At 38.5% G+C, this 14,987-nt stretch overlaps 1 protein-coding gene across 1 annotated transcript in view; it reads left to right on the top strand.

Annotated features, from left to right (window-relative positions):
- LOC121431286 (fibroblast growth factor receptor 3-like) overlaps nucleotides 1-14,987 on the top strand; it is a 59,308-nt gene that overhangs the window by 29,365 nt on the left and 14,956 nt on the right. Inside the window, exons 8-10 of the mRNA XM_041628794.1 lie at nucleotides 9,402-9,572; nucleotides 10,243-10,347; nucleotides 14,771-14,961. Coding sequence (XP_041484728.1) covers nucleotides 9,402-9,572; nucleotides 10,243-10,347; nucleotides 14,771-14,961 — 467 coding nt within the window. The remainder of the gene's footprint in view (nucleotides 1-9,401; nucleotides 9,573-10,242; nucleotides 10,348-14,770; nucleotides 14,962-14,987) is intronic.

Below are 14,987 nucleotides of genomic sequence, written 5' to 3'. Positions count from 1 at the left end.
TTTAAGCATTTTGTTACAATTTTGCCACCCAAACCGAAATTTCAACACTTAATAAGCACAACCTTTACCCTTTTTGTGCCAGCTGGATCTGAGGACATAACTGAATCTGAACAAAAGTTTATATCAGACATCTCCAGCATGTTTTCACTAAGTTTTTATCATTTAAAGTGGGTTTACATTTCATTTTCATTTAATACCTGTTTCTCCACACTTTTTTAAGCTTGAAAATGATTAACAAAATGAAAATCAAGCCCAAGCCATTTCATGAAAATTACAGCTCAGTGTAAAGCAAATATCGTCACGATGGCCTCGGTGTGTTGGGTAGCGGGGTGGGGTGTAATGCACTCTTCAAAGTGTTTTTGAGCAAGGAAACAAGTTAAAATGGTAAAAGATATCTCCAAATCAATTTTACTAGCTAAGTTCCTCGTGTTCTTCATGATTAACGTCTACTTTTATTTTCATAATTATTTCAAAGTTCTGCGCAAATCATTTTCCCCTAACTTTTAAAAAGTAAGTGGTGCTCACTCAAGCGGAAATATTTTTCGACAGTTATATCGTCATTTGCTTTTATGGATCTGTACCAATGTTAAAATGTGGAAAAATCACCAGGATATTACCAATGTATAATTTTACAGGATTTTTCTAAATGTAAACCTTTTTTTGATACGCACTCTATAATAGTCCATGAATAAGTATCATGTATATAACATGTATAAGATATGCAGTGTCACAGTGGAAGTGAGATTGTATTCACTTATTTTGTTTCTATGGATACAGGAGGAAAGTAGAAGTGCCATCGTGTGGTGTTGTATAGGGGTGTATGTGAAGATTAGTAATAGGAGATAAAGAAGAGATTAAATTTCGAGTGTGAAAGGGTCTTCACATTATGACATGTGTGCACTAGGTGTGACCAAGGTTAATCTTTATAGTGTGAAAGTGGTTTGTCTACAATATTGGAGCTAGTTTGAATACATACCTCATTTCTTTCAGCCGAGGAAAGGCTTTTCAAAGTAAATTCTTAGTTTTATTCAGCCCAGGATGGGCATTGTTTGAAGGAAATATCCAGGTGGTTAAATACAAATTAGATTTAATCATGCTCCTTGCACTGGGCAAGTAGTAAGGATTTTTGAGACAGACACACCTAGCCTATAGAGGAGACAGGTACCTTTTCCAAGGGCCTCTTTGACTTTTTTTCGACATGAGTTTCTCTACATGAGTTATTAATTTCAAGAGTTTGTTTTCAAGTGATTTCAAGGCAAAAGGAAAGACCTGCAATTGTAATGACAGGCAAATTCTTCATTACGATGAATTCTCTCAAGCATTTATAAAGAGCACCAACGATGGCACGTAGTCTGGGGCAGGAGACACACCCCATCCAACTCTGATCCAACTACCAGTAAACTCAGCACTCAGGAGTCATGTACGATCATCACGACACAGCTTCGTCTTAACTACATAAAGGATTCTCAACGTCAAATCTTCAAGCGGTGACGTATGACATTTGATCAATTGAGAGAGTGACACAACTATGAAACATTTGGAACGATTTTGAGCGGTGTCATTTTGAGAGACTATAAATCCATCTTAGTTTGTGAGAGTTATAATGCGGTTCGTTTTTCAAGTTTAAAAAGGTTCATTTCGTAAATCAGTTTATTGTTATATATTTTTTTTAGGTTTGTACTCTGGTATATTATAAAGTCATAGAAGAATAGTAAAACAAACTTTGGATTGATGTTTGTTTGTAATCTGGTGTATTGAGAAGAAAAGGGTAGCAAGACAAGACTTATGAATAATTAAATACATCAGTATTGGTGATAGAACATAGATCTTTTGAGTCTGTTAGTTTTTTTTGTTTATCTTTGATGAGTGAATTTGCAAAGTATAGTTATTTTCATGTGACAATTTTTGGGGGCTTGTCCGGGAGCTAAGATTCACTCATCAGTCACATGAAAATGTTTTTCATTAATCTTGAGGCAAATTTATAGTTATAGGGATTAGTCATAGGAATTAGGTAGTAAACATTACAGATTAAGGAAGTGATAGAATTTGAATTGTTTTGTAAAGGTTGGTGTGTCTGAACCAAAGTCCTTGTTAGATTTTTGTTTGTATGGAAGTTTGAAATGGATCCAGAAAAATATTTGAGGGTTGGTCAAGCTCTTGGGTTTAGTGGAAAAGAACTCCAAGATTATGTAGAAAAAGAACAGAAAGATGCTCAGAGAGAAGCGAGAGGTGAGAGAGCTGAATTGTTAGAATTGAAGAGACAGGAGAAAGAGATATTAGAACTACAATTGGAATTAGCAAAGGCTAAGCAGGATGGTACTTCAGACCCAGGAGGTCAGTCTAGTAGTAATCGAAGTTCGGCTAGGACCCCTAAACTCCCAGCATTTAATGATGGAAAAGATGATATTGATGCGTATTTGCATCGTTTTGAGAGATATGCGATAGGGCAAGGTTGGAAGAAAGAAGATTGGGCAATGAATTTAAGCGCCCTTTTGAGTGGAAAGGCTCTAGATGTTTATTCTCGTTTACCAGATAGGGATGCTAGTGACTTTGATGAACTTAAGGCAGCCTTACTGCAGAGATATGATTATACAGCAGAGGGATTTCGGAATAAGTTATTCACTAGTAAACCAGAAGCGGGTGAGACTGGTCACCAATATGCAGCCAGAATTGGGAAGTATTTTGATAGGTGGATAAAGTTAGCTGGAATAAAGGAGAATTTCGTAGAGTTGAGAGATCTCATAATAAAGGGACAATTTGTAGATGGTTGTAGTAAAGAACTGTCACTCTTCCTTAGGGAAAGACAACCTTCTGATTTAGAGACTACCGCTGAACTAACAGAACAATACTTAACAGCCCGTGGGGGTATGTTCACTCAGTCAGGTTCTAGACAAATCAGAAACCAGGATAGATTTGTAAAGAAACCCGAAGGTAAGATTTATAACTCAGAACCCAAAGGTGCTTTCGCAAATCAACCAATTGAATGTTACAATTGCCACAGAAATGGACACTTAGCCAGAAATTGTACAGTAAAACCTATGACTAACACTCAAACCAGTCCTAACATGCCAAAGACATGTTATTTGTGTCACAAACCGGGACACTTCGCAAGGAATTGTAATTACAATCGACCTAGACTAGGTGCTGCTTTTTCTAATATGAACCAAACTATTGATAGCAATGCAAGTCCACATATGCAGCAGTTTAGGACATACCCAGAGCAATCTAGGTCACTGTCTGCAGAAGCCCCACCATTTAGGACAGATCAAGGTCATGCTATGTCTTATCATGTGCCCAACGAGCTTAGGACAAATAATCATGAATACTTACCAGGCCAACCAAGTTTAAATGACCAATCATCCCACACAGATGTTAGATTCGACCCAGTAGCATCATGTATGGAGATAAATGATTCACCGCAATCACTCCATTCTTGTTGTTTGCCAGATAACCAAGATCACATCACCCTTCAATGTGGTCATTCACTTCCAATTGTAAGTGCCGCATGTAATAGCAAAGTAAATATAGATAAACGAATGCCAGTAACAAAAGGTATTGTTGGAAATAAACAGGTCTCAGTACTTCGGGACAGCGGCTGCAGCAGTGCTGTGATCCGTCAAAGTTTGGTACTTCCAGAACAAATGACAGGTAAGGAAACCACATGTATTTTAATAGATGGGACTGTAAGGAAAGTTCCAGTTGCAAGAATCCATGTTGATACACCCTACTTAGTCAAAACAATTGATGTACTTTGCATGAAGAACCCCTTGTACGATCTTATTCTAGGTAACGTGCAAGACATCCTCCCTCCAGATCACCCAGACCTCAATTGGACTCCAACGACACAGGCAAATGCTGTTCAAACTAGGAATCAAGTCAAGAATGAAGGTAAACCACTTCGACCACTTAAAGTTCCTAAACCCTTACAGGATGTTGTCACTCCAGAGAAACTTAAGGACGCTCAGCAGACTGACGAATCACTTCGTCGTGCTAGAGAACTAGCAGATTCCCAACAAGAGAAAACTAATAATCGAAATGCAACTTCTTCCTATTATTACAGAGATGGTATATTATTTCGCAAGTTTCATTCCCCTAATGTTGAACATGACAGTGTCTTCCACCAGGTAGTTGTGCCCAAGTCACTTCGAACTCGAGTGATGCGCCTAGCTCATGAAACCTTATTTGGAGGCCACCAAGGTGCCAAGAAGACTACTGACAAAATATTAACCAATTTCTTTTGGCCAGGAATCACCTCTGATGTCACCAGGTATTGTCAATCATGTGACGTATGCCAACGCACCCTACCGAAAGGTAAAGTAACCAGGGTTCCTCTCGGTACCATGCCACTAATAGAAATTCCATTTCAACGTATTGCAGTTGATATTGTAGGTCCAATACAGCCCATGACAGAACGCCGGAACAGATACATCCTCACCATCGTAGACTACGCAACTCGGTATCCAGAGGCCATACCACTACCAAGTATCGAAGCTGAACGGGTAGCTGAAGCCTTAGTAAGTGTATTCACAAGAGTAGGTATTCCTAGTGAAATGCTAACTGATCAAGGCTCTCAGTTTACGTCTGAAGTAATGAACCATATCAGTAGACTTCTCTCTATCAAACAGATAACCACTTCACCATATCATCCCATTGCCAATGGATTAGTGGAACGTTTCAACGGCACACTGAAACAGATGCTGAAACGCATGTGCGCTGAACGTCCATCAGATTGGGACAGGTACGTTGAACCTTTGCTTTTTGCCATTAGAGAATCTCCACAGGAAAGCTTGGGCTTTTCTCCTTTCGAACTTCTTTACGGCAGGAAGGTTCGTGGACCAATGGCGATCTTGAAAGAACTATGGACACGTAATGTGGACATGAGAGCCGAAACCAAGACAACATATGAGTATGTATTAGAATTAAGAAACAGGTTAGAAGAGACATGCCAGGAAGCTCATCGATCACTCCAGAAGTCAGCTACTCGCTACAAGAAACAGTACGACAAGAAGAGTAAGGTACGTTCCTTTGTACCAGGTGACAAAGTCCTTCTCTTACTCCCCACAGATCGAAGCAAACTACTCCTTCAGTGGAAAGGACCTTTCAACGTGATTGCCAAAATCGGTGCATCTGACTACCGGATAGATCTGAATGGCAAGACGAAGGTCTTTCATATCAACCTTCTGAAGAAGTATAACGTACGACAAGACGAGGTAAGTTCTCTTTCTCACCCACTAATGACCCTCACAGAACCAGAGATAGTTGCTACCGCCGTCATAGAATGCGAAGAGGATACAACAGAGACATCTCTTTCTAACAAAGCTTTACTCCAACCATTTCCTCTTGATTCACAGGAAACCGTAGCCGATGTGACGATCAACCAAGATCTAACCTCTACCCAAAGGAAAGAAATTAATCAAATACTAACTGAATTTCAAGATACCCTTACAGATCTTCCAGGCCGGACTACACTAGGTCACCATGACATCAAACTGACAGAGGATGAACCACGCAGGAGCAAACCATACCCCATTCCTCACGCTCTCCGACAGACAGTCAAAGATGAAGTACAGAAAATGCTTGCACTTGGAGTAATTGAACCCTCTAACAGTCCATTTGCTTCTCCCATAGTGTTAGTTAAGAAACCGGATGGCAGTAACAGATTCTGCGTTGATTACCGCAGGCTCAATCAAATCACAGTCTTTGACGCCGAACCAATCCCTGACCAAGAAGAACTCTTCACCAAGTTATCACATGCCAGGTATTTCACCAAATTAGACCTCAGTAAGGGCTACTGGCAGGTCCCCATGTCAGAGTCAGCCAAGCACCTTACTGCGTTCCTAACACCCGATGGTTTATTTCAGTTCACCATGATGCCGTTTGGCTTAGTCAATGCCCCGGCGACTTTCAGTAGACTTATGAGGAAAGCCCTCGAGGGTCTCCATGGAACACTCAATTACATAGATGATATACTAATCTATTCCTCCACTTGGTCAGAACATGTACAGGCACTGAAAGAGCTTTTCCAGCGACTCCGTGCTGCTAACTTCATTGCCACCAAACCAAGTAAGTGTCATGTAGCTCAAGAACAGGTAGAATTCCTAGGACATGTCATAGGTAAAGGTGAACTAGCACCAAGACCGCAGAAGGTAACTGCAATCAACGAAATCAGTAAGCCTCAAACTAAGAAACAGTTGAGATCATTCCTAGGTACTACAAATTACTATCGTAAGTTCATTCCGAACTACTCGGCAATCGCCGCCCCCTTGACTGACAAGTTGAAAAACAGTGAACGAAATCAGGTAATATGGGGAGAGAATGAAGAGCAAGCTTTCCATACTCTCAAGTCCAAATTGAGTAATTTTCCCATATTACGACTTCCCGACCTCACAAAGAAATTTGTGTTGAGAACAGATGCATCCGACAACGGCATAGGCGCCGTTTTGTTACAAAAGCATGCTAACGAGAAATTCCCAGTCGCATATGCTAGTAGAAAGTTGAAGGATAGTGAAAAGGATTACGCCGTGATCGAAAAAGAATGTTTGGCGATCATTTGGGCCGTCAAGAAGTTTGAGACATATCTCTATGGAAACCAGTTCGATCTCGAAACCGATCACCAGTCCTTAACGTACATTCATCGTACTAAAGTAGCCAACCCAATGGTCATGCGATGGGCACTAGCTTTGCAGCCCTATCGATTTCGACTAGTGTCAATAAAAGGTAGTGATAACGTAGGGGCAGATCTCCTCAGCCGCTTGTAAATAAATTAAGGAACGTCGGGAAATGACACAAGTTTAAAAAAAAGTGTCTTCTTAACGTTAATTGAAAATAGGTTGAGAAACAAATGTGAAAAATAAAATTCCCAGAATAAAGCTCATTTGGGATTTATTTTCAGAATTAATGAAGAAAATGACAAATTAAAGCAGTGTCATGAAAAAGATAAAGTAGATTTTGTTATTTGGTACATTTGATAAATATGTGTTATTATTTTTCTTTTGAGACCTAAATGATAATTTTATTGTGAAATAAGCATATGATGCAAAAAGGACGAATTAATGCTTATCTTTCTAAATTAGTGAATACAATTTTAGATTGGGGGGTAAAATGTCACAGTGGAAGTGAGATTGTATTCACTTATTTTGTTTCTATGGATACAGGAGGAAAGTAGAAGTGCCATCGTGTGGTGTTGTATAGGGGTGTATGTGAAGATTAGTAATAGGAGATAAAGAAGAGATTAAATTTCGAGTGTGAAAGGGTCTTCACATTATGACATGTGTGCACTAGGTGTGACCAAGGTTAATCTTTATAGTGTGAAAGTGGTTTGTCTACAATATTGGAGCTAGTTTGAATACATACCTCATTTCTTTCAGCCGAGGAAAGGCTTTTCAAAGTAAATTCTTAGTTTTATTCAGCCCAGGATGGGCATTGTTTGAAGGAAATATCCAGGTGGTTAAATACAAATTAGATTTAATCATGCTCCTTGCACTGGGCAAGTAGTAAGGATTTTTGAGACAGACACACCTAGCCTATAGAGGAGACAGGTACCTTTTCCAAGGGCCTCTTTGACTTTTTTTCGACATGAGTTTCTCTACATGAGTTATTAATTTCAAGAGTTTGTTTTCAAGTGATTTCAAGGCAAAAGGAAAGACCTGTAATTGTAATGACAGGCAAATTCTTCATTACGATGAATTCTCTCAAGCATTTATAAAGAGCACCAACGATGGCACGTAGTCTGGGGCAGGAGACACACCCCATCCAACTCTGATCCAACTACCAGTAAACTCAGCACTCAGGAGTCATGTACGATCATCACGACACAGCTTCGTCTTAACTACATAAAGGATTCTCAACGTCAAATCTTCAAGCGGTGACGTATGACATTTGATCAATTGAGAGAATGACACAACTATGAAACATTTGGAACGATTTTGAGCGGTGTCATTTTGAGAGACTATAAATCCATCTTAGTTTGTGAGAGTTATAATGCGGTTCGTTTTTCAAGTTTAAAAAGGTTCATTTCGTAAATCAGTTTATTGTTATATATTTTTTTTTAGGTTTGTACTCTGGTATATTATAAAGTCATAGAAGAATAGTAAAACAAACTTTGGATTGATGTTTGTTTGTAATCTGGTGTATTGAGAAGAAAAGGGTAGCAAGACAAGACTTATGAATAATTAAATACATCAGTATTGGTGATAGAACATAGATCTTTTGAGTCTGTTAGTTTTTTTTGTTTATCTTTGATGAGTGAATTTGCAAAGTATAGTTATTTTCATGTGACATGCAGCAGTGGAAATGCACAACTGAAATATGACCTTAACCCTGAGGACTGGTGAGGGGGCATAATACCCCCCTTCTGATCTCGGCCGCCGCGGTTCGCGCCTAGATTTGGCACGCAATTTCTCTATAACGTTAACTACAATGCAGTATTAAAAGATCATGAAAAATAATTATTCTTTAATGAATAAAATATGCAAATTTATTCATAAAAAACATTATTTGCTTATTTAACACCTAATTTCACTTCAGATTTTCTTTGTGATCTAATTCAGAGGTTTCCACAAAATAAAATTGCGGAAGTCTAATTCCTTACGTATTTATTTGTTTTTCATCTTTTGTCATTATTTTTTAATGGAACTTATTACAGACCATTTAACAACTGAAATAAACCCTGAATTAATTCAGCAGACCAATTAGAAAGAAAAGTAATAACTCTTTTATGAATTTCATCACCCATTTGTACACAAAGTTTAAAATTGAGCACGACATTGTCTCGTAAAAAGTCACGTGGCGTCGCGATGCTAAACCCGTATGTTTCAAAAGTTGCGTGAGACTTAAACAAAAAGAGACATGATTTTTAAGGGGGTATCTTTTTGCGTTTGAAATATCACGCGAAGCGTCGAGGGGGGGGGGGGCATCGTGGCCCCAGTCCTGTTAGTGTTAACTTACGATTGGGTATCGATCCTACGTACATGCCATGCAAAAAGACCTATCCTCTATGTGAAAGATGCCTCCAGATATTATTAATAAAAATAATATGATGAGCAACTTGCACCTTTATTACAGCTGTCCTTCGTATCATGTAACATTCCTGTATTGTATTGGGGTGGCTCTAAAGTACGGTCGATCACAATTCTACTTCAGAAGTAAGCGATCTTCGTTGCAAATTTTTCAGTTGTTGGTAGCGAAATTTGCAATTTTGGCCGTGAAGTTTCACAACTTCATTGCAAACTTTGCCATCTTAAAACAGTCTTCACGATTTTATCTCTTCAAGTCATATCATTTTAGCCTGCCGTACCCCTCTTAAGGGGAAATTTTATGATGTTGGAAACACGTATGACAGTGACGATAAAAGAGAAACAAAGTATGTAGAGACGAACTCAGTTCTTCTTATTTATAAATAGCATACACAGCCCTGAAAATCGGTTCATCTGGAACACCTATCATCGGTTCTGAAGACTTAACGCTTTTTGCAAGACTCAGTTCGATTGGTCGAGGTGACTTTGGAGAAGTATGGAAGGGAGGTCTCAATGTTAGTCACTTCCATAAAGATGTTGCTGTCAGGTTGGTTTCAGGTTAGTTCGTTCCTCAAAACAAATGCCATTTATAAATATACTAGTATAGAATGGACATTAGTGATATAGACGAGTTTTACGATTAAACTTACGAAATGTCGATTTATCATTAACATATTTGATCACCCTAGTTTAAACTGCAGAGTTACTGAATTGATTCCACTTGAAATAGTTTAAGTTTGATTCCTTCATATATCGCTAAAGAACTGCAGACAGCTCATTAAAATTGATCTACTTTAAAGAGTGTAGGTATTGTTGTTTCAAGAAGCATCAGAAATAGATGTTATGAATTGGCTAGAGTGCAAGTAATTTTTTTAAGGAGGGGGGGGATGGGGTGATCGGTGGTCCACTGATGCCACAGAATTGCATTTTGCTGTATATCCTGGAATATTTTGACGATTCGAGGGTCACTTTCTTTCAACAATACATGTACATCATGCACATGTTGGCCTCATCTAAACTCGTATTTCCACACACATGATAAACATTTTCTATGGAAATTTTCAGGAGGTATTCATAACTACAAATTTACAATACAACTTTCTCAATCTTCTTAGCGATTGACACTTCTAATCGAACGCTTCAACATGTACACTGATAACATTCTTCAAATATTCTACACCACATTCTTGCTTTTCAAAATAATTTAAAATGCCGTTTCGTCCCTCAGATCAAGTGGCCAAATCGGGTGACTTTCTTCAAGCTATCCGGGTACTCTATGAGCTGTCGGATCAACTAAATGTTGTAAAATGCCTAGGATATTGTCCAGAAAAAGGTAACACACAATCTTTAGTAAGTATATGTCAGTATCCTCAGACACGTTGAAAACATTTTAAAACAGATCAGTGTCACCATTCACTTCCACTTACTCTCTGAGAGTCTGAGCATGTGTGTCAACTATATATATTTGCTCCCAGGTATTGGTGTCGTGGCTGGGGATCGAACCTCGGTCTTTCATGTGTCTTGTTCGGTGCCTAGATCACTCGACCACGGCACATCCACACCTTTCAACAAACGATACATGAAATAAACGGAGCATGAAATCCGTAGGCCTTCTGATTGGTCTCCTCAATTAAAAAATCATGTAATCTGAACTTAGATCACCATGCATTAACAGAAACTGTCAAGAGGTTAGATAAGATGAGCCGAAACGATGTTGAATAGAACATTCAACACATTTCTAGAAGGATCCACCCAGTAGTAAAATTGACTGTTGCTGATGACCCGGGAGGGGGTAGATCAAATATATTGCTGTACACATGCGAGACCAAATTATTTCCAAACACCCGTAAACGAGTTTTTCTCGTTGTGCATGATAACCCCCTAAACAAATTTTCGAGTGCTTTATTTACACATTTTGGCCCCTAAACATGTCGCCAGAATATGACCCCTAAACAAGTTTTGTATAAATCAAGAAGAACCCGAACACTTTTCAGAAACAAGGAGGAAAAAGCCCCGGCGGGGGAAAAGCTTGAGAAAAAAACATAACCTAAACATGTTTGGCTAGTGTAAAAAAAGGCTTGAGGGGAAAAATACCATCAATACGGTTGACCACGCAATTGACTATTAAACAGTCTTAAAAACAACTTTTTCTGTTTTTGATACCCTCAACGACTGCAAGTGCAGCCCGCGTCCAAAAACTACAAAAATACCTATTTAAACGCGTTTTTTGGTCACGCTTGTGTCCAGCAATATTCATATTTGACTATCCCTCCGGAAAATGACCGCTATTCATAGTAGGAAAAAAACATTCAAACTGAAACCTTCTTCAATATGGAAGCAGGGGACCGTCAAAAACACGGATATACGTCGTGTCGTCATTCAATTTACTACACGACGTAAATAATTACGTAGTGTAGCAATTCGAATTACTACACGACGTAAATAATTACGTAGTGTAGTAATTCGAATTACTACACGACGCAATTCCGAATTACTGCCCAACGATTTAATGTCATGACGTTAAATGAATTAGTGTCGCTACATCAAATGATTAAGGTCGTGTAGTAATTCGAATTACTACACTACGTAAATAATTACGTAGTGTAGTAATTCCAATTACTACCCTACCTAAATAATTACGTCGTGTAGTAAATAATTACTACACGACATAATTCCGAATTACTGCTCAACGATTTATCGTCATGACGTTAAATAAATTAATGTAGTGACGTTAAATCAACCAATGAGACCGTTCGTTATATTAGCGCAATGCGAAGAGCTGAGACTACAGAGTATTGTACAGGAACGTACCGGCAGGAAGTTCGACATTTGATATTCAAACTGTGAAGTTGGTTTGATATTCAGGTTCGATATTCAAACGCCTGTGAAGCTGGACCAACATTCGATATTCAAATATATTCAGGGGTTTTGAAAGCTATAAGGGGTTTTACAGGTGCAACACGTCTCGGGCAACCATAACAACACTGGCGTGCCCAAGTACGAGGACATTTAGGGGACAAACGTCAGTGAATAAAAGGGCAAGAATTTTTTTTTCGAGGGGCCCCCAGGGATACCCCGACGGCCAAGCCGGGGTATATGTATCCTAACTTGTAGAACTCGACTCGGGCAACCATATAAATACTAGTTTGACCCGGAGCATGCACATTTAGGGGGCTCAAATTAACAAAATTAATGCATTATGTTAATTTTTTTTCCAAGGGGCCCCCAGGAATATCCCGACGGCCTATCCGGGGTAACCACCTACCCTAACTTGTAGAACTTGACTCGGTTACCCGGCGCATGCACATTAACGGGGGGGCTAAAATTAACAAAACGGAATTCAAGCATGGCCGGAACCACGTTCCTGACTAATCTCTTGGTGCCGCCAGTGGATAGAGTAAAAAAAAACAAGGAAAGAGAGAATACATAATAGGAGAGAGAGAAGCGAAAGGGGGAGATTGGAAAAAAAAGGAGGGGGAACGGGAGAGAAAGGGAAGAACGGAGGGGTCATATCATTGTATGACAGGAGTTTTATGATTGTGCCCGAGCATTAGTTCGAAGCTCAATGCGTGATAAGAACAAAAAGAGGGGGCACACAATGGCGCATGCAGCAAAAATTTGCTTCGTAATAAGTCTCGAGCCAGCGAGAAAAAAAACACCTTTAACTTTGAGATTGATTTTGACATGGTATGCATAAAATAACGTATCTTTCATCTTTCTTTCCTTTCTTTCCTTTTATCATTTCCTATTGTTCTCGGTTGGAGAACATTTTTTTTTTGGGGGGGGGGCAGTACTATCCGGATCGGGTCCGTGGCAATGACGGACTCGAATATTGGTCAAGGTTCACAGGCGTTTGAATATCGAACCTATATCAAACCAACTTCACAGTTTGAATATCAAATGTCGAACATCCAACTAACTTCCTGCCGGTACGTTCCTGTACAATATACTCTGGAGTCTCAGCTCTTCGCATTGCGCTCATATAACGAACGGTCTCATTGGTTGATTTAACGTCACTACACTAATTCATTTAACGTCATGACGTCAAATCGTTGAGCAGTAATTCGGAATTACGTCGTGTAGTAATTATTTACTACACGACGTAATTATTTAGGTAGTGTAGTAATTGGAATTACTACACTACGTAATTATTTACGTAGTGTAGTAATTCGAATTACTACACGACCTTAATTATTTGATGTAGCGACACCAATTCATTTAACGTCATGACATTAAATCGTTGGGCAGTAATTCGGAATTGCGTCGTGTAGTAATTCGAATTACTACACTACGTAATTATTTACGTCGCGTAGTAATTCGAATTGCTACACTACGTAATTATTTACGTCGTGTAGTAAATTGAATGACGACACAACGTATATCCGTGTTTTTGACGGTCTCCTGCTTCCATACTTCAACATGTTCAGCATGTTGAGTCCTATCTCTCTGGAACACTGTTTTACAAATGATCCATTCAGCAGGATGGCTTCAAATATAGCATTTGTTATTTTTTTTCATCTTATTTTGAGGAGGAAATTAGTTTGATCATGTATACATGTGAATCCAATGTTTTAACAGAAATACAAATTTTATCAATGATCATCTCATTTTTATTACGGATTCCTTAAGTTTCTTTATCATTATTCGTCTCAGAAAAGCCGTATGAGATTAAAGAGCAACTGTAGCTAATGTCAAACTGGTAAAATTAACAAATTAAAATTCATACATTTTACATCTTTTAACAACATATGATTTAATGATAAGATATCGATAAGATATTTATTCGTCTTTCTTTCTGCACATACATTTTATCTTACAAGTGTGATTTCACATTCTACAAATGAAAACCAATTAACCATAAATCATTGTTACGGTAGAAAAAAAGAAACACAGCAAATAACTAATTACGTATTGAGAGAAAGACAAGGAGAACCCCTAAAAAAGCAGGGCTTGTAAGGCTAGGGTATCCTTTGTTTCAATACATGGCTAAATAGTATTCAGTGTGTACATGTAATAAAAAGGAACAATTACGTATATATTACCAATGACATAGGCCTCCCATTGGTCGCTTTGGAGTCGGATTTGTTGGAATCAGTGTAGCATCATGCTGTATTTAGTATGATCATTACCATAAGCACATGATAAGGGTTGATATTCGTAATACCAGGAGAAATCTACTGTTTATAGTCAAAGAAGCGGGTTGACACCTTAAAATAGGTCGTGAGTATGAGACCTTCTCATCATAATACGAGAGAAAGGGACATTTTTCATAGGGTTCAATACTTAATTGCTACTATTTCTGATCAATGGTATACTAGTAGTCGTTATTCTTTATAAATATGGTTCTTTCAATAAACATTTACAACATAATCAACGATATTAACATCTTTCTATCATCCTGTTTCAATGTACTTATATCATTCTGAACCCCGTCTTAAAGAGTTGCGATTGATCTGATCAATCACAACTATGGACGGCAAGCAGCGTCAACATCTATAATGCATGTTTGTTCAAAATATTTTCTAACTATGATGTATTTTCATGCATTCATTGTTTCCTTGAAAATCCATTTTGCTTCTTTATGTGTACAAAGGACATTGTGCAACTTTCCTGTAGAAGAAAAAAATGAAACTGATCCATGGATTTCCATAGAGTTACGATTGATTGGATCAATCGGAATTCTTTGTAAGACGGGGGCCCTGAAATGTTTCCATGATCACTGTGACTGTCATGTAATTTGTTGTCGTCATGTACAGGAAGCATTCTGTACGAGTTTGTTTCTGGTGGTACACTACTCACCTATCTGCAAGCCAAACGGGGACATTCTCAGCCAACGTACAAAAATCTAAAACCAAAGAGTGAACGTCTCAATGATGATGATGAAGGTAGGCTATTGAACATGGCCTGGCAGGTTGCAAAGGGGATGGAGTTTCTCGTGTCCAAAAAGGTAAATTATTTCATACGACAGCTAGA

The sequence above is a fragment of the Lytechinus variegatus genome, chromosome 17 (assembly GCF_018143015.1).
Source record: "Lytechinus variegatus isolate NC3 chromosome 17, Lvar_3.0, whole genome shotgun sequence".
NCBI lineage: Eukaryota > Metazoa > Echinodermata > Echinoidea > Temnopleuroida > Toxopneustidae > Lytechinus > Lytechinus variegatus.
Note: the sequence above shows the minus strand (reverse complement) of the source record. Positions and strands in the feature narration are given on the sequence as shown.